We start from the raw sequence: 18,661 nt of genomic DNA, 5'->3' as shown, positions 1-18,661 counted from the left end.
ACCTAAAATCTAAGAATTGACCACTGTGTAAAAAAGCTAGGTTTTCATCCAGGGTGTCTCGTCTTAAAATCAATAGAAGTAAACGATACCATTAAAATGTTCTCCTTTGTATTAATTTAAGGACAAACCAGCTGACTTAAGTCTTTGTTGTGGTCATATGTTGTAGAATACCCTCAAGGCATATCCGTGTGGCTCCGACCACACCCCCAGTCCAATGGCAAGCCGGGCACCGCTGGAAGCTAAAGCTGTTTGGCACACCTCAGCTGCCCGTCTGACTGCTGTGGCTGTCAGCGTCAGAGACGGACACAGCATCGCCTTCCTCGGAGACTCCAAAGGGAATCTGCATAAGGTAGCTCATCCTACGTCCGACATACTTTGTGCCAGTTTCTGTAGGCCCTTCCTTAAGCCTGCTCCAGCATGCACTATAGGTGGGAGGCACCCTGGACGCATCACAGGTTTAACAGAGATCAGTGGGTTGTGGAAATATTTAAACAATTACCTAATTTCCTTTTAATTCAGTTTCCTAACTTTCCACTGAAGTCAATCACACCAGTAGAGCCTCTCTAATACTGTGATTCATACAGCCCTGCCCTTGTGGCTGTTGCTGCCTGATCCTTCTAAGGAGGTGTATGGATCATTTCCCAGGAAAGCAAACACACCTCGCACTACATGAAACAGTTGCAACCCGTTTGAGGGATTTTCTGTGCCAGTTCCCATATACTTCTACATCGCTTAACATCGCTTCACAACTACAGCCTGAAGATTCCAGTCATTCCAGCATTCACAGTTTTCCAACATACACAGACTAGCATACCACCATGACCGCATGCCTAATACATTTGCTTTTTGTTCTGTGCAGAATGTGATTATTGGAGACTAGTACTTGATGCATTTTTTAGCTAATGTTTTAAGGCATTGATACGTCTTCTATGGTTTTTTGGAGGGTTTCTGGAATGTACTTTCCAAAAGCAGATTTTTGGATGAGTCTTGCCTTCTTTGTACTGCTTTTTACAGTAATGCCCAAAAACTGCTGTGTTTCACCACCTTTGAAACAACATCTGCATAGAGTTGATAGTCTCATGTTGGATGGTTGTAGACATAATACTGCTGTGAGGTATTCGGGGAGATGGTTATCGTGCAGTAGGCCTGTTTTGTGGTGTATGTGTGTTTGATGTGTGTAAAAGAGAGGGAGGGGGACACAGAGTCAGACATAGTGCTTTTAGGTAGCAGATCAAAGCAGCACTCCATGTAGCCATCTGAAGTAAGCTATTGTAACGGGATTATTGTATCACAGCAGGACAAATTCCACAGCATCCAGATACAGGACTGTGTGTGTGTGCGTGCAAGCCCACAGTTGATGCCCCGTTTTAGACTTCATACTAGTATATTTGCGATGGCTTAGCTGGGGACAAAATTAGTGTCTCCAACTTAATTTTAATACAGTTGCAGTCAATCCACATGTTAATTAACAGCTGGTAGTGGTATCAACCATCTCAACCAAGCCTTGGCAAGATAGCAAACAAGTGTATTTCCCAAAATGTTGAACAATTTCTTCAAGGTTAGGTGAGGCCTGGTCTGTTTCACAGGTGTCAAAAGTTGATCAACTCATATCTGGGGCAGCATGGTGGTCCAGTGGTTTGCACCGACACCTCACAGGAAGAGGATTCCTGGTTTGAAGCCAGCAGTAGAACGGGGCTCTTCTGTTGGGAGTTTGCATGTTCTCACCGTGTCTGCATTCCAGGTTCTCCGACTTCTTCCCACAATCAAAAGACATGCAGTGTTGATTAACTGGTGACTCTAAATTGTCCATAGGTGTGAATGTGAGCATGAATGATGGTCTGTTTCTATGTGTCTGTCCTGTGATAGTCTGGTGACCTGTCCACGGTGTACCAGGCCTCTCGCCCACTGTCAGTTGGGATAGACTCCTGCACCCCCGCCAACTGTGCAAGGATAAGTGGTTATGGAAAATGAAAAAAAAATAAAATAAAATCAACTAATATCCTCCCCTTTGTCTACTTATCTCAATTTCCCATACACCTGTTGTACAAATATTGCGTCTTCAATACAACATCACATCATCTACAAAATCTGACATGCAAAACAACAAACTGCATAAATGTTTCCAAGTCACCAGGCATTACAGAGCTACTTCCCATGCCATTATGTGTTGAGTGCATCCTCTTAATGGGACAACTGATTCTCCATTCAGTTCACAGTGATCAAGTGAGAGCCTTCTGGAAAGAGGCATGAAAACCTCTGCTAATCTCATTAACATGAGGTAACATGAGAGTTTGAAGGCCTGGGAATCACTTAAGCCAGAGGTGTCTTCCTGTGCTTCATATTAGATTTGACTGGGCTGTAATCACATTCACGGCCACTTCTGCTGCGATCCTGCACAAGTGTGATTTGATTTGCGATGGAGTTGTAAGCTGAAGAAGATATTCCTTTAGCATGATTTTCTTTTTTTGTCAGCTCTTCATTTTAGTTTTGCAGTATGAGAAATGTAGCTATTGTCTAGCTAGTGATATTTGTTTTATACAGTACTGTACATCTCATACTCCGCAATTTCTAAAGCACCTGTTGTTTTTCTGGTGCACTTCTTCAGGTATATCTTGGCCGAGATGGTCAGGTGGAGGTATACGCGAACATGACGATCCAGCCCAACTCCCCCATTAACAGTGACCTTTTATTGGACCAGAATGGAGCACACATCTACATCATGACCAAAACCACTGTAAGTCTAAAGATTAGTAATGCTGTTTTGTAGGTACATGTAATTTTCTGTTTTAAAAATTACACAGCATGAACTTCAGCAGATTATGTTAGCAAGTAAGCTTTCACAAGTTTTATCTTTGAACTACTCAACAGATGTATTAACAGCTGTACCTTTCTTGTTGCGTCTGTCCATTCAACCACTCACCCAGATGTCTCCATACATGGGACCGAACATGGCTTGTCATTCATCGTCAGACAATTTATCGTTTGTCAGAGTTTTTCAGGCTTTGATACTTCCTCAAGCTGTGTCCTTCACACACAAAAATAGGATAAAAGAATAAGAGGCAAAGAACACAAGAGAGAACAGAGAGGCCAGCTGGCTTTTGGGGTCAGAGGTCATAACCCCACTGTGATGGGTACAACAGTCAGCAGGAGGTGTAAGGTCTGACATAACAATGGTATTGATCAAAGAAAGTGGCCTCTATTGTGTTGGCACACTCCCTACAGAGTGCCTGTGTGGGTAGCCATAGATGCTGATAAATGGATGGGAAACTGCTAGTCTATACATTGCATGGTTTGTCTCACTTCTGGACCACTGGGCGTCATAATCTGAATGTAGAGCTGAAGCCTCAGGTTATATTTAATATTCATTAATAGAAAACAAAATAATTCTGATTACACGCTTCACAATTTCCATTAAACAACTGGTAGTACTGTATGTCATAAGCAGACTGGACATATTATAATATTTTTGTGTAGGCAAAGCTAATGAACCACTATTTCTCTCGTGAATTAATGCTGACCCACATAAAGAGGCAAAACGTAAGAAGATTTATTCAAATCAACTGTAGCGACATTACTAAATGAAAGCAAGAAAATATAATGTTTATTTAGTAGTTGAATGCTCGGGTAAAAGCCAGCGGATGTTTAGATTAATTTACTCTTAATTGTCAAGATTATGTTAAAGCTCAACAGACTCAACTAGCGTTATCATATCAAGCTAATGGAATACCAGTAACGTTACGCCTGTTTTAAATAGTTTGACATTATAAGATAATGATAGATAACTAGCAGGGCTAGACCATAACATTAGCTGTAAGAGTATTAATTCACAGTTTAGCTAACACACTGAAAAAGGCAAAAAGGTAAAGGAAATAACATAAAGGTATTATTATGGACCTTAACGCTGTCAGTAGTTTAAAAAAATACATTGTTTAGTTTAAACTCAGACTAGCTGACTAGAAGTTAAGTAGCTAACTAGCTTAGCTGTGCTAGCATTGTCAGGAATGCTAATGTTAGTTAACTAGTCAACTGTAATAACTAAGAGATCGGCTAGACTGCTTTTTCAGTCAGCCACACAAATAACTTGCACTTTACTGAATAACTACTTAGCCTAAAGTTGAAGGGTCTGACACAATAAATCTATGGACAGCAACCATGGACCGTTACTCTGTGGCCACCAAATTTAGGAGCTTAGTGGACTGTGGGGCCAGTGCTTGATAATATTAGTGTTTATCCCTGAATATACTATATGTTTGCAAAGAGATATTTTTTGTTACGTTTATGTCTTTTCATTTATTGAAATGTCACAGCTAAGGAAGGCTGTGTAAAGTTACATTATGCTTAATGGCCTTTTCTGTCGCTATATTCTGCATAGATTTACATTTGGGCTATTGATAATGTACTTCAGCCACAAAATTCAGGGGATGAGTGGGCAGTTGGGCCAGTGGTTAAAAATATTAGTATCTGTCCCAGAAGTAACGTTAACATTACATTATTTGCCGGTAGATATCCAGCTAAGCTTGATAGCCCATTGGCTATCATGAAAGCAATTGGCATGAATTCATGAATAGAAGTCATTTAATATTGTTATGCAGTCTTTTTTTGCAAACAACAAAACAAAAAGTAAATAAATAAAGGAGCTACACAAAAGGTATCAAATAGTCTCAAAACAATCAAGAACTCTTCAGGATTTGGCAAAATAATTATGAAGTAATGATCCTTCTGCTTACTCGTTCAGTTTGTAATTACTTTGTTTTTGGCCATCAAGATAAATCCAAGGCACTCTGGTGAAAGTGTGAAATCCTTTTTAAGGTCTTTAGGCTTTATGCGGACTATAAGGTTATTGACCAACACACTGATTGATTGAGATGAGCAATCATTGCTTTATTGTTATTCATGCTGCAGAATTTGGCCCCTGAGTTTTTTTTTTAAATAAAAGATATTGGTAGCACAGCATATTGGGATTTATTATTTTTAAAACCATCAAGGTGAATTTTTACCTTATTATACAGAAGAGGCCATAAAGGTGAAACTGAGAAGATTTTAACTAGTAGCATGTCTCTGGTATGTAGGTAATTACTCACTTATCTGTCATTTTCAGGTAGAGAAGCGTCCAGTGGCAGAATGTGGAGACCACCTGGATTGTCAGTCCTGCCTGTCTGCCAAAGACCCCTACTGTGGCTGGTGTGTCCTGGAGGGGCGGTGAGTCAGTGTACTTGGAACGGTGGTGCTACTGTAAATGCTCTCCTACATCCTTTCTTGTCTTTCTAACTTTTCTGTGTTATTTCAGGTGTGGTCAGCGCTGGGAGTGCCAGCGAGGGTCCATGCAGGGCCAGTGGCTGTGGAGCTTCAACCAGATGCAGCAGTGCCTCAGTATCCAGCACCTCAGCCTCTACAACATTAGCCGAGGGGAGAAAACTGATGTAATGCAGGGGGAAGAGTGGGGAACAGATGGGAGTAACGTACAATAGTAGTATACTGTGTGCCAACTGTAGTCTTGCCTGACTAACCATCTGAAACATTTGAGTTAAAGTTGTATGGTAATCTTTTAGCTCTTTAACGATAAGAGTTAAACCCAGAATTGGTGGACACAGCACTTTTACATTAACAAGAATCAGTTTCTGCTCACTTTCTTTCATCTTCCACCTTTCTTTTCTTTTCCTGATGTCCTTTTCCCATTCTGTCTCCCTTCCTCAGATTACAGTGTCAGTAGAGGGACTACCAAGCCTCTCAGAAGGAGAGACTTACTCATGCTTCTTCCAGGACACCGAGGTTCCTGCCTCACTCACTAACACTGGTGTGATATGCTCCACTCCTGATGCCAGCAGTCTGCCCCCCATTGGTCATGGAGATGGTGAGTTTTTTTGTATTTGGTCAGCAGTTGTACCAAATGGTTAAACTTTGTGTCAGTATGTGCAAAACATACCAAGTAGGTTGCAATAAGAATTGTATTTTTTAAAAGCTTTAGTGCATGTCAAAAATTTGAAATTCATGACAGTGCCAAAGCGGCACTATGATGCTCTTAAGAATGACACAAAAGTTGGTCAGATAATTTGAAGCTGAAATGTAACTGGTTTGTTGTGATGCAGAGTTTGTGATGGTGACCCTGTCACTGCGTTTCACAAATGTGACGGTAGCAGAGACAGAATTCACCTTCTACAACTGCAGCTTGGTCCAGCAGCTCTCTGGACGCAGGCCGTGAGTACATGCACACACATTTCATTGCAGACATATTGATACATAGTATCAAATCAATCCAGCAAAATACATTATGTTTTAGCAGGTCTACCAAGGTGTTTTTTAGCTTGTGACCTCTGACATATTAGATGACTGAGACCAGTTAGATCTGGTGCATAACCAAAGACATTAATAGCTGTTTTGATAAACTCAGTGTTCACAAATGTGTTACATATCGTTTGGTAGAAGTAATTGTATTTTCTGCTGTAGTTCGACATGTGGGAATACCACATGGAAACTAAACGAGATGCCAAAAAGTGCAAGCAAAAGGAACAGCAACGTGTAGTTAATACAGTGTTCGGTTCTGAGAATGTGGGGAATGAGTTGTGAGAGTTGTCACATACGCTTTCTAATGTTTTTACTGCCACTAATTTTTATCATGATTCGTGCCTGTACCCCTGCTGTGTGCCCTGCCAGATGCCAAGGGTGTGTTAGCAGTCGCTGGGGATGTAACTGGTGTATCCACCAGCATGTCTGCACACACAAACACACCTGCAGCCAAGGAGTCACCATCTACAACCAAAATGTGAGTCAACATCAAAGGGACACTTTGCTGATTTTTAACCAGGTCTGTTTCACTGCGGTGTGGGGAGTATGTGCAGATGAACTGAGTTTAAGGTGCTCCCCCTCCTGGAGCTCCTCTCTCATCTGACAAGCAAAGCAAAGTCATCCACTGGATGACTTGGTGGACTTTTGCTTATGGCAAGGGCTGGGAGTTCCCATCATCAAGCTAAACACTGTTCATTGGCACACACTGCCCGTAATGCAGTGACATAGACTTGGTTGAAAATCAGCAAAGTTTCCCATTAAGTCTGAAAAGGAACGCTTGTGATTGCATTGATAGATGCTTTAAAGATGTGTTGAGTCATACTGTATGATCATTTTGGAGGAACTAACCATAAAGCTCAATCAACACCTCTTAAAAACTGAATATATCTGTATGTCCGAAGGTTGAATGTATTGAAGGGCTGTTGCATCAGACTGCATTAGTTTTAGCAAGGCATACCTAATAAACTCGCAACTGAGTGTATGCTGTATAGTCAAGGTAAAACGCTGTATGGAATATAAGCCATTGTTTTTTTTGTTTGGCTAAGCATTTATCATACTACACCGTGCAACATGCTGTACATATTAGTCTGTGCATGTGCCATGTGTTTGCTGTGTTTGGTGTAGTTTTCTGTTTTTCTGTTTGTCTTGTTTCTGTATAGTTTTATTTCCATATTTTTTTTCATTCATGAGTTGCCTCTTAATGTATCTGCATACCCTTTTGTTTTATCCTAATTTTGTCTTCCCCCTGCTTCTTTTGTCCTCTCCTGTCCCTGCTTGTTCACTTGTGCTACTCCATCGTCAAGTTCAAACCGCCAACACCCACTATTCCACCACCCACCAGAAAACTGACCCCTTTACCTCCTACTGTCCGGGCTGCTACAACAACAACCACAACCACAACATTACAGCCACCACCCACAAAGACCCCTCCTCCTACCACAACAGCTGACCCTCCAACTTCCAGCACAGTGACACCATCTACCACCCTTAATACTACCTCCACCTCCCCCCTTACCCTGGACACAACTGCCCCCTCTGACAGGATCTTCAGCCAGGCCACCACCATCCACACTGATGTCGCCACCACTAACAGGTCCCTCCCTGATGTAGAGAGAATGACAGAGGGGGATGGTGGCACGACAAGAGGTTTTTCGGAGGAAGAGGAGACTGTAACCTTGAGTATCACTGTCGAAACTCCCTACACTACATTACCCAGCAACACTAGTGGCCAGGTAGACTCTGACCTGAGATTTTTAGAGCCTCTTGTTGAAACAGTGGGTTCTTCCACTGATGTAAGCTCAACCACCTCCAGCGAAGTGTCCCTTTCAATGGACCTCTCTGTCAGTGACAATAAGGAGTCCATTCCTGTGGCCACCTCTGAAGAGAAGGACTCACCTCCATGGTTCGATGAGCGGGAGAAGCCAGAGGAAGAGACTGACGTGGACTCTGCAACAGTTTCGTATGTTGCAGGCACCAGCGAAAAGCCACTCATGTTTACAGAATCACCTGAAACAGTTATTGACCCCAACTCTGAATCTGCGGCGAACTACCAATCAGATTCTTCGACTGACACTTATTTTCGGGTGAGTGCAGAAGCCACGTAGGCAGCTAGTCTAGAAATTGAGCTGTTGCACCAGTCACCATGACATATTTATATAGACATATTTTGTGTTTTTTAATCAAGAGATAGATTCGAAAAATTATACCACTCTCAAATATTTCTGTTAAATAGGAAGCTACAACCAGAGGGTGTTAGCTTAACTTGACATTAAGACAGACTTTCAGTTGGCAGCTGTAGCATCTTGACCAGTGCAAACCCTCCAGTGCCAGGTGACACAGCGGGCTCGTGGCCAGCAGCAGTGCTTGGTCTAACCAGTGTAACGGCAGCAACAGAAATTTTACTGATTAGGGAAGGAGTCAGGGCTGTCCGCTCCCCCAGAACTCGGTTTGTGCTGGCTGGATTTGGGTTGCTGCAGCTGCTGACTTGGGGTCCATCTCTACAGCTGTTGCCCCCTCTCCTCCCAGCTAGGTGGTCTGTAGTGGCAGAGGACACATGTTAAATGTCATTTGAGGCTCTAGTATTAGCTACATAACCATGAACCTGGAGCCGCAGCTATGAGTTTTAGGATCTGCTTAGCAGAAAGCTAAACTAGCAGCAGCATCTCTGAAACGTTTCGCCAGATTGAGACGTGTTTTGTTTGGTTTACTGTCAGACTCTCTTTTTGATCAGTCCATCTTTCTTCATTGGGTTGCTTTGCAGTGTAGGCAGTTGATGCCAATAGAAATAGAACAGCCAATAGAAATGCCCTCTCTCTGAAATGACCTATGATTGGTCAAAGTCTTCCGGCACAGGCTAGATTTCCTAAAGGCTGACAACAGAGCCAAGACAAGGTGCAGAAGTCTAGTTTTCTCTCAGACCACTTAAATTACAATATGCTCAAAGTTTATTATGGGACTTTTGCCCAATAACACCAAAACAAACTTAGCTTAACTCAGCTTTTATCTGCAGTAAATATACTGTGTAACTACAGTCAGCATCCTCAGCAATGCAAACAATACTGAATGCTACACTTGTATTGCTGTTATCTTTATTAGCTCTGCTGTCAACAAGAAAGGCAAATGACTGACTCAAAATCAATGTAATCTTAGATGCAAGGATGGAATTCAAGGCACTTACCTGACAGGTCTTATTGACCCGTCTACCCATACCATTTGTGTTCATCTCACCCAACGCTAGCTGCATTCTCTCCAACAAGCCAAGCAAAGTTGCTCTGCCTGATTATGACATAAGTTCTTTTTCAAGTCAACTCCCTCCATGTGTTTTACTTGCATGTCTAAAGTCTCATTGCTGTGGTATGTTTTTGTGTTGGCAGTCGTTTAGGTATTGCTTCTTTTTAAGTTTTGTGTTTTTCAACTCCTTTGTTTTCATAGTCTCCTATTTCAGACTTTCTGCTAGGCCAGGTTTAAGATGAGATAGCTACTCCCACATTGGATTTATTTAATTTTAGAGGGCTCTGAGATTACTCAAGTTAGATCATTTTTGTGGACAGTCTTACGGGCAAATCTGGGTTTGGCAGAATTGAGGAGAATGCCCAGATTCATGGCACCAACTGTGACGTTTTGGTTAGAAGGAATGATTATTTGAGGCTGATTTTCATGGTTAACGCTAAGTTCCTTAGTTCTAGTCAAAGCAAATAGCAACAGTTTCGTAAAACTCTTCTGATGTTGTTGCATGACAATACCCACATGCACAATGTCTGTACAAAAATATCAGGGCAGAGAAGCTTGCATTACCTGCACACAGCCCTGATGTGAACATCTTCGGTATGAAGTGGATGAGTTGGGCTTTATTGTAGTACCTTACCCAAATGCTACTTGTTCCAACAGTTCAAACATCTAGTAGAAGTCTGTCTCAGACAACTCTAAATTCAAAATGAATGGCGATGATTATGAAAGTAACACCTTTTTACAAAGATTCTTCTGAGTGGGATCTATGTATAGGTGTATAAAGTATAGCTGTGTTTTCTTTCCCTTGTGTGTGAATATTTCTTATTGTAATGGCTGATAATGTGTCATCAGGAATGTCCGTGTGTGGAGAAAGTCCAGGATTCCTCTCTCCTACCCGTCAATGTGGAGAGAAAAGTCACTCTGGTGGGACAATACCTAAACCTGTTTCAGGTAATGTGACCAACCACAACAACCCCTTGCTTAACTAGGGTAAGACTACATCTAATATATTGTACAGTTAAGTCTTTTCACCGGCAGCCAGTACGAGAGCAGCTTTGCAATCATATTCTGTAAAGTAATTTTCTCTGGGATATGGCTACATGTTCTGTTTCAGTTAATAAGGACATAAAGGCTCATATTAAAAGCTCTAGCCCACAGGGGAGGTTTGATGCATGCTGTGGTTTAAGATGGATTTCCACTGCAACAACAAGAGTTTTAGTGTTTGTTTTGTTTTCCCCTGTCATCAAAATTGTACAAAACAGCTTTTTGCAGTGAAACTGTGTGACAGTAGCATAAAGATTTCACTGCACCCCTACTGACAGGTCAACATGTGTTTATTTTGTCATGTCTATGTACTTAAATCCATGTGATGTGTACATTTAGGATGAGAATTTGGACTACGAGTGTGTGTTGGACATTGAGAATCAGTCAGTAGTGGTGGATGCCGACGTGGAGCCGGATGCCACACAGCAGTCAGTCTTCTTTATCACCTGCCAACCCCACCAGGTCAGAAAATATCCCAATACAGTTATTCATCTCAGGGTGTTGTGTTTAGTTTACACTCTTCAAAGTCTGTCAATAATAACATCTTGTTTTTTTTAAGCTCCAGAAAAAGTGGTTTTAGATCTTTGAAAGTATTTCTCTACAACAGTGGATATTAATGACTAAATAATCAACAATCACTGTTAAAGTTTGGGGTAAAAAAGTATGCAGAATCGTATGCAGAAATTCATGACACCACCTCTTTCCAAATGAACCCTGCTGACGTCAAACCAGTCAGAAAAACAAGGACAAAAACAGAAATGCATTCATCTGTAATATGAAATAACCCCAATGGTTCAGCTTTTAGTGGAATATAATAACATTCATAGTAACAAGCTAACTAAGAAAATAGGTTTTCAGCCCTTGAAAAACAGGCCTCTACCATGAAGTGCAAGTTTGCTATGACGGCCTAATGTTAAAATCTGTTCATTTACAGTAGGTTTTTTTTTGGTAATTAAAAGTATTCTGTATTTTTTTGACCTGGATTTTTTTTCCTCATATTTTTGAGACAGTGTTAAAATTTGGTCTAGTACTGAGATAGACAGGCAGCAATGTAATCCCGACAGGCAATTGTGCATCATCAATTTACATTAAAGGGATAGTGCACCCAAAAATTAAAATTCAGCCATTATCTATTCACCCATATGCCGACGGAGGCTCAGGTGAAATTTTAGAGTCCTCACATCCCTTGCGGAGATCAGCGGGGGGAGTGGCCAGCACACCTAATGGCTGACGGCGCCCCCAGACTAACATCCAAGAACACAAAATTGAAACCACAAAGTATCTCCATACTGCTCATCCGTAGTGATCCAAGTGTCCTGAAGCCCCGACATAAAAAGTTGTTTCGAAAAACGTCATATGAACTCAAAAAAATCTTGCTCAAGGAGAAGTCTGAAGTTTTAAACTGTCAAAACACTGTCAAAATCAGCTAAATATTTAACCATAGCATTGAAAATCTTTTAGATTTAACCCATATTAAACCAGGTAAGTCCCTTTGAGGTCAATGATCTGTTTTATAAGGGAGGCCTGACATAGACAGTAGCACAGAAAAAGTTACAGCCCAACAACCACACAATAAAAAAACATAAAAGATATAAAGTAACATGTATAAATATTAGAGCACCCACGCACCTTATGGGAGCTTTAAAATCAGGCAGAGAGACCAACACTAACACTAAGCTATGCTTTTTGTACTCCTATCTTTCTGGTACTCCTCTCTTCAACTCTCACCAAAGTTTCCACTATTGATTTTCCTGCAACAAGTCACCTCTCGCAAGATTTCAGACTTCCTTCAGTGAGACTTGGTCTCAGTAACAAACAGATCAGCAAAAAGTACAAAAAACCCCATTTCATTTCTGTGTCGGGTTCTTTCCATAATGTTGTCAGACACTTGAAATATAGGAAAATACGGGCATGTCAGTGGCAAAACCAAAACCTTAAATAAACATAAATTAACAGCTCATGATCGAGCCTGTTTCGCTGTGTCAGCTGCAGCGGTCTCTCTTAGTACTGGACCTATTTCAAAAATTGTTGTCTCCATTAGTCACTTAGACAAAAAAAAACCATGGGAAAATGGTTGCCAGGTTTGGATAAAATAAAGATTCCTTTAAGTTTCTGTGGATGGCACTCTTTACTTTGTCTTTTCAGCCACATTGGCTACTGGGCCCATGCTTACAACACAGATCTTCTTCAATCAATCAGTCAATCAATTTGTCACATGACAGATAAATCCATTTATTTCAAATAGTGTGATCACATTCATCGCTCCCAGTGTCCAGCAAATGTACCATCTTTCATAAGCCTTTACATATACTGTGAGTCACTGTTGTGAAGCATCAATACAAGTATTTGCTTTTATAAAGATTGCCAACTTATTTGTCTGTCTCAATCTGATGGAGTAAACCCCACCCATGTGGTAGCATTCACTGCAAATCACTATGAATCAAGAAAAATAAAGCTCATAACCAAAACCAATCAACCATTGGCATGCTGTGTTAGCAAACGTCAATAAACTGCTGTCTCCTGATCATGTGCCTCTGCTTTTCCATTAGTGTGTTTTATTAGCTGTCATAACTCGATCATTTGACACAGACTATAACTGCTCTGCACGTGGATGTGAATAACATCAACTCATATTCCACATCACAAGTAGTGCTTCTGCAGCTTTGACTGTTATTTGCTGCTCTCGTTTCAGTATGCCTATTCTGCACTGATGGAGGAATACCCAGCCATGATCAACATCAGGAGAAAAAACAACTTTCTCATTGACAGTGCCGATGATCTGTATGGTGGGGGCTGTTAATGCTGTGCTTTTTGCTTGTGTGTGTCTCTGTTGTACAGTTGTTTGCCTTTAAGATAATGTAATTTCCTCACACACTTGCTTTTCTCTCCCTTGTTCCAGTGACTCTGTTCAACTGTTCAGTGGGGCGGTCAGACTGCAGCAGATGTCGCACAGCCGACCCCAAGTATGGCTGTGTTTGGTGTGGCGGTGCTGCGAGCTCTCACTGTGTGTACCAGGACTCCTGCACCGAGGAGATCAAACACACCTGTCCTGCACCCGTCATTCATTTCGTAAGAATCATTTACCATTTTTTGCTTTGCGAAAGAAAGTATGAGAAATGAGAGAAATAGGTGGAAAAAATTATGTTTCTGAAGATTTTATTTTTGTGTATTTTTGTTTATTTTTGGCCTTTTGTGTTATAGTAGTAATAGTCACTGTCTGAGAAAAGTGGTGCTCAGTTACAGTATGGTGCAAGTTGTTATATTGTTTTGACTGCAGGACTGGCTTTACAGTTTCTTTTATCTCTCATCTGACAAACTGGATGGGATGTGATTTTCAAACTTGAACTCCTCATTGAATTTGGTTTTTCAGTTCAGTCTTTTTTGCACCACATGGACTTTGAACTTGCAGCATGGCAAAAACAGACATCTATCAACTCCTCATTATTGTGGTTCTGCTTCTGTGTTTCAAAATACAACTTTAGATAATCAAATGAAACATTTTTAAAAAGTCTCAAGAGGCCTTTCTTTCCCTTAAAATTCAGTTTATTAAATATAAGGCCTTAAAAGCCATTAAATAGTCTTGAATTCTTATTTGTAAGGGCTTAACTTCCACAAAAATTTCATCTAATTGTCCATCTTTCAATTCTTTAGTCAAAACGAGTCAAGCTGTTCTGCGTGTAAGTCCGTGTCTAATGATGCAAATCTGTAAATCTACCACTAAATCTAATATTGTCTTTTTACTTTATACCTTTTGAAAAAATGCAGATTAACGTAACTCACTGTTATCTCTGCGCTAAATTACATATGTACTGCTAACCTTTATAATAACCTGCAGTGCCAGAATAAGTAAAAAAAAAAAAATCTCCAAAAGTCAGTCTTAAATTATTTGGTTAAAAAATGTCTTAAAAAGGTCTTAAAATGCATTAAATTTTAGTGTCTGATACCTGTAGACACCCTGAGTAGAGAGATAACAGGAAATGAGGGAAGAGGGATGGGGAATGACATGCAGAAGCAGCTGATGTTGTGGTTCATGGTGGGCGTCTTTAACCCTGGACCACCAGGCTGCCCTAATATAGTTTTGTGTAATCGACTAAACAACAGAATTTAAGGCATTTGCATTGGAAATTTGACTAAGTCGCAAATAAGTCATTGATTTTTTTACCCCTCCGTTTGTATTCAGTCAGTCTGTCAGTAATCAAACCATAAAACCAGTTTCAATAATTGTATTGAACCTTGAACCGACTGTATCGTTTAGTTTTTTGTGGACACCCATTTTTATGTCACGCTGTCATGGTAGCTGAGTCATGATGTCAGAACAAGACATGTTGAACTTTTCTTACTCTTGGTCCTCTTGTGTTTCAGCTGGACCCAGTATCCGGCCCCGTAGAAGGAGGGACAGTAGTGACCATTTCAGGCTCTAACCTCGGTCAGAGAGCTGAGGACATTCAGAACTCGGTCACAGTTGCTGGGGTCCCCTGCAGTGTCATCCACAGCCGATATGAAGTCTCCTCAAGGCAAGTCGTGGGTACATCTAAACATAAACTGCTTGCAGTTTTTTCCATCTTCTGTGATTGTGACAATGGTTCGTCTTTATCTTGCAGGATAGTGTGTGAGACTACGAGCAGTGGAGGAGAGAAGAGTGGCCAGGCCTCAGTCAGAGTGAGGGGAGGAGGAGTCGGACTCTCTGCTCAAATGTTCAGCTTCCAGGTAAATGCCTCAGTAGCCAGTATGATTACATGCACACAGAAATCCTCAGAGTTCTCCCCTAACCTCAGCCTTACTGTGGAGGCTCCTCTTGGTGAGAGCACAGTTTGTCCTTGCAGCACAAATGTGTCTGAATTTTACATTTCAATTTTACAGAGGTCTGGTAAGATCACTTCTTTGTAACTCTACACCCCCATTTTTTTTATCTTCAAACTTGTAGTCCTCTAATGCTGTCTCACTTGAGGACATTTATCAGACTTCATGCAGCTCCCTCTGCCACACAGGGCTTGTTTATTTACGTGCATGTAAACCCGCCGAATATCTACAGAAACTCCTGCTACACCCTTGCTGCAAGCCTGCCTTGGTCTCGCAGGATTGTTGGGATAATTATACTGTAGCAAGTAAACAAGTATTTAAAAAACAAAGACATCTCTCGGGTATTTTCACACCCAGTTCACAAGCAGCAGTTACTTTGAATCCTTGCATGTTTTCCCCCTGAGTTTGGTTCAGTTACGTATATGAGAACACAGTAATCACTCTTGGGTGTGGACCAAAACAGACGTAGCAAGACCTCAGTGAGAGGGGAGTCCCTTGGTGCTTTTCTAAACTAATCCTGGAATGCCTTTGGAGAATGTGGTGTTACTGTGATTGGGTACAACTTCAGGAAGCAATAAGGATGATCTGTTGTAACGATCCATAAATGCTGCTGTTTAATGTGTGTATATTCATGGAAAAGAAAGCGCCTTCCCACAGAAGATTTCTGACCAGTTTAAGGAACGACGGCTCCCACATGGCTTTTTATTAATAAGGCTTCATTTAAAGTTGTACTGTGTGAAGTGTAAGTGAGCCGCTGCAATGCAGTAACAGCATGTCTCCTTATTTACATTACAGTAAAAGGTCTGTAGGTTTGACAACAGCCTTAATGAAGAAGCCAAAGTGACAAGCAATTAAATTGTTATACTGGCTCGCTGTGATGCAGCCTTCTAGTGTTTCCCAGAATGCCCCGGTGTCTCTTTTATCCTCCCAATAAATCACACGCTCACTATCAGTTTATTGATTATGCTTTTTCTCTGTCTCGTGCATCGTTGCATCTCATCCTGTATCTGTCTTCGTCCACTCATCTGCTCCATCGCCAGGATCCTGTACTGAGCAGCATCTTCCCCCAAAGAGGGCCCAAGGCAGGAGGCTCATCTCTCACCATCACAGGCCGGAGACTGAGGACAGGACACCCGAGTGAAGTCAGCGTCCTAATCGGAGGGGTGCCATGTGTGGTGTAAGTACCTCTAAATGACCTTGAACAAAAACTATGAGTTAAAAAAGCAAATTTTCTCCTTGCGTAACAGACTGATTAATATTTAGCATAAAATGACTGGAATGTGTCTGTCTCTGTCCAGGTTAAACATCCAGGAGGATCAGATCAGCTGTCTGACGAGAGGCAGCAACAGAACAGGGGAACATGGCATCACTGTGCGGTTTGGTGGCACAGAGCGCCATCTGCAGGGATCAGTGTATCATTACACCCCCAACCCCAACATATCATCGGCTACACCGTCAAAAAGCTTTCTTAGGTGATTTTAGTGTATAGTTAAACCATAAACTTAATAAACATTGTATAACTGATGTAGTGACACTGTTTCATTAGGGCAAGAATATCCCAGCTCTGTCCAAAGATTGTGACCTTGATACAGTTTAAAGTTTTACACTGTTTAAACCTGAACACAAGCTAAAGTCACAGAGCCTTCACTCTCTGCTAAAAAGCCTAATCCTGCATTAGAAAAGTATGCTGTTCAAACAACCAAAGAACTAATAAATCGATAGTGTCGAAGCATCAGAGAGAAGAAAACACTGATTTTTTTAATAGAAGAAGCCTGTTAGGAATGTATAATTGTTGTTGTACATGGAATTGTACATAAAGTTCCTAAAAATATCAGGAAAACTTCATCCGTCTCTCCACAAAGCCTCTACTTGTGCTTTTGCTCTGACTTTTTAAGATGCTTAATGCTTAATAGTAGGTGTCATGACTCAGGATGCTGATTTGTTTGAAATAATGTGATGACCATGTGTTATAACTTAATGCTAAGTTGTCATTGCCATTTTGTTCAAGTTATAAAAAACTGTATTTAGAATCGTGCTCCTTCCATGTCTATTTGTAGGTATACATGCGATGCAGTTTGCAAAGCATTTAAAGTAAGGAAAAAAAATCATTAAGTGAGGGTAAAATAACTATTGATTTTTATAATAGTCCTTGCAGACGTCCAGACACCAGGGTGGTATAGGCATTTCAATTAGATGCGAATATAATCAATGACAACAGGGAAAACAAAAATGTCTGCTCCACACCAAGTTCAGCAGAAGAAAATTCTTTATTTTGCACTCTGTTACTTTCTCGACACATGCAAAACAGCCTGGCAGCAGACCCTTTCTGTCTTAGAAAATGCTGCTGTGCGCACTTCCATTTGTAGTATTAGTAAATATAATTGTTATAGATTTTGGTGAAGCTAATCTTTACAGTCATTTGTGACATACGTAGGTAAATATCCACAGGCAGTTTTTTTTTTAATGTAACATGAAATCACTTCCTCTGCTTGCCTCTGCAGTGGAGGCCGAATCATTAGAGTTTCTGGTCAGAACCTGGATGTGGTCCAAGAGCCGAAAATGAGGGTCACTCTCAGCCCCCCTGATACTCTCCCTCCCAGGAAGAGAAGGAGTGTCAATGGGAGGAAAAAAGGGAGCCTGAACAGAGAACGGGATCGTCAGGGTCTGCTGAAGAGATGGAGGAGGATCGTCCCAGAAGTGGACTGCTCTGACGGGACACTCTGTCATGTCAAACAGGTCTGCTGCATACAGAAAGTTAAATGCATTTAAACTATGCACATATTTATGGTTTTCTTTAAACCTGTGAAGTATATAAGCCTAAATACAATTCAGCATGGAGGGAATGTTCCCCATATGCTTAATTTCATTGCCTCTGTGCTCCCCTCCAGTACGAGTCTCGCTGCACAGTGAACAGCTCCTCCCTCATCTTGTGTCCGACTCCGGCGGTGGGTCCAGAGGCCAGGAGGGCTCGGGTTAAAGTTCATTTCCTGTTGGACAGCCTCCATTTTGACTTCAGCACCGTGGGGAATGAAGCCTTCAGCTATGAGCAAAACCCAAAGCTCTACCCGCTGAACCAGAACGACCCCAGCAAACCGTACCACCACAAACCTGGCAGCATCATCTCTGTTGAGGTGGGGACCAGTAATCTTTGATAAAATCCACTTCTCCTCTTGTTTCTACTCCTAGTGTCTGAGCTGGTGTCCAGCCTTCAGAACAGCTTTGAAAACTAACAATTGCAGTGACAGTGTTATGATTATGAACACTGAAACTCCCTCTAATACTGCAGTTCAGCTCAGACAAGTCATGC

General features: G+C 41.3%; 1 protein-coding gene across 2 annotated transcripts in view; it reads left to right on the top strand.

Moving 5' to 3' along the window:
- plxnb1a (plexin b1a) overlaps positions 1 to 18,661 on the top strand; it is an 81,572-nt gene that overhangs the window by 44,451 nt on the left and 18,460 nt on the right. The window contains exons 4-21 of one of the 2 annotated variants that reach the window (XM_049580752.1): positions 167 to 349; positions 2,606 to 2,734; positions 5,099 to 5,199; positions 5,288 to 5,420; positions 5,695 to 5,851; positions 6,087 to 6,195; positions 6,652 to 6,760; positions 7,587 to 8,366; positions 10,363 to 10,461; positions 10,894 to 11,016; positions 13,247 to 13,340; positions 13,454 to 13,623; positions 14,917 to 15,068; positions 15,156 to 15,261; positions 16,395 to 16,531; positions 16,653 to 16,826; positions 17,856 to 18,090; positions 18,243 to 18,485. In XM_049580752.1, coding sequence (XP_049436709.1) covers positions 167 to 349; positions 2,606 to 2,734; positions 5,099 to 5,199; positions 5,288 to 5,420; positions 5,695 to 5,851; positions 6,087 to 6,195; positions 6,652 to 6,760; positions 7,587 to 8,366; positions 10,363 to 10,461; positions 10,894 to 11,016; positions 13,247 to 13,340; positions 13,454 to 13,623; positions 14,917 to 15,068; positions 15,156 to 15,261; positions 16,395 to 16,531; positions 16,653 to 16,826; positions 17,856 to 18,090; positions 18,243 to 18,485 — 3,234 coding nt within the window. The remainder of the gene's footprint in view (positions 1 to 166; positions 350 to 2,605; positions 2,735 to 5,098; positions 5,200 to 5,287; positions 5,421 to 5,694; positions 5,852 to 6,086; positions 6,196 to 6,651; positions 6,761 to 7,586; positions 8,367 to 10,362; positions 10,462 to 10,893; positions 11,017 to 13,246; positions 13,341 to 13,453; positions 13,624 to 14,916; positions 15,069 to 15,155; positions 15,262 to 16,394; positions 16,532 to 16,652; positions 16,827 to 17,855; positions 18,091 to 18,242; positions 18,486 to 18,661) is intronic. The other variant, XM_049580753.1, reaches the window with a different exon arrangement.

Source organism: Epinephelus fuscoguttatus, linkage group LG7 (assembly GCF_011397635.1).
Source record: "Epinephelus fuscoguttatus linkage group LG7, E.fuscoguttatus.final_Chr_v1".
Lineage (NCBI taxonomy): Eukaryota > Metazoa > Chordata > Actinopteri > Perciformes > Serranidae > Epinephelus > Epinephelus fuscoguttatus.
This window is presented reverse-complemented; position numbering and strand designations above follow the sequence as displayed.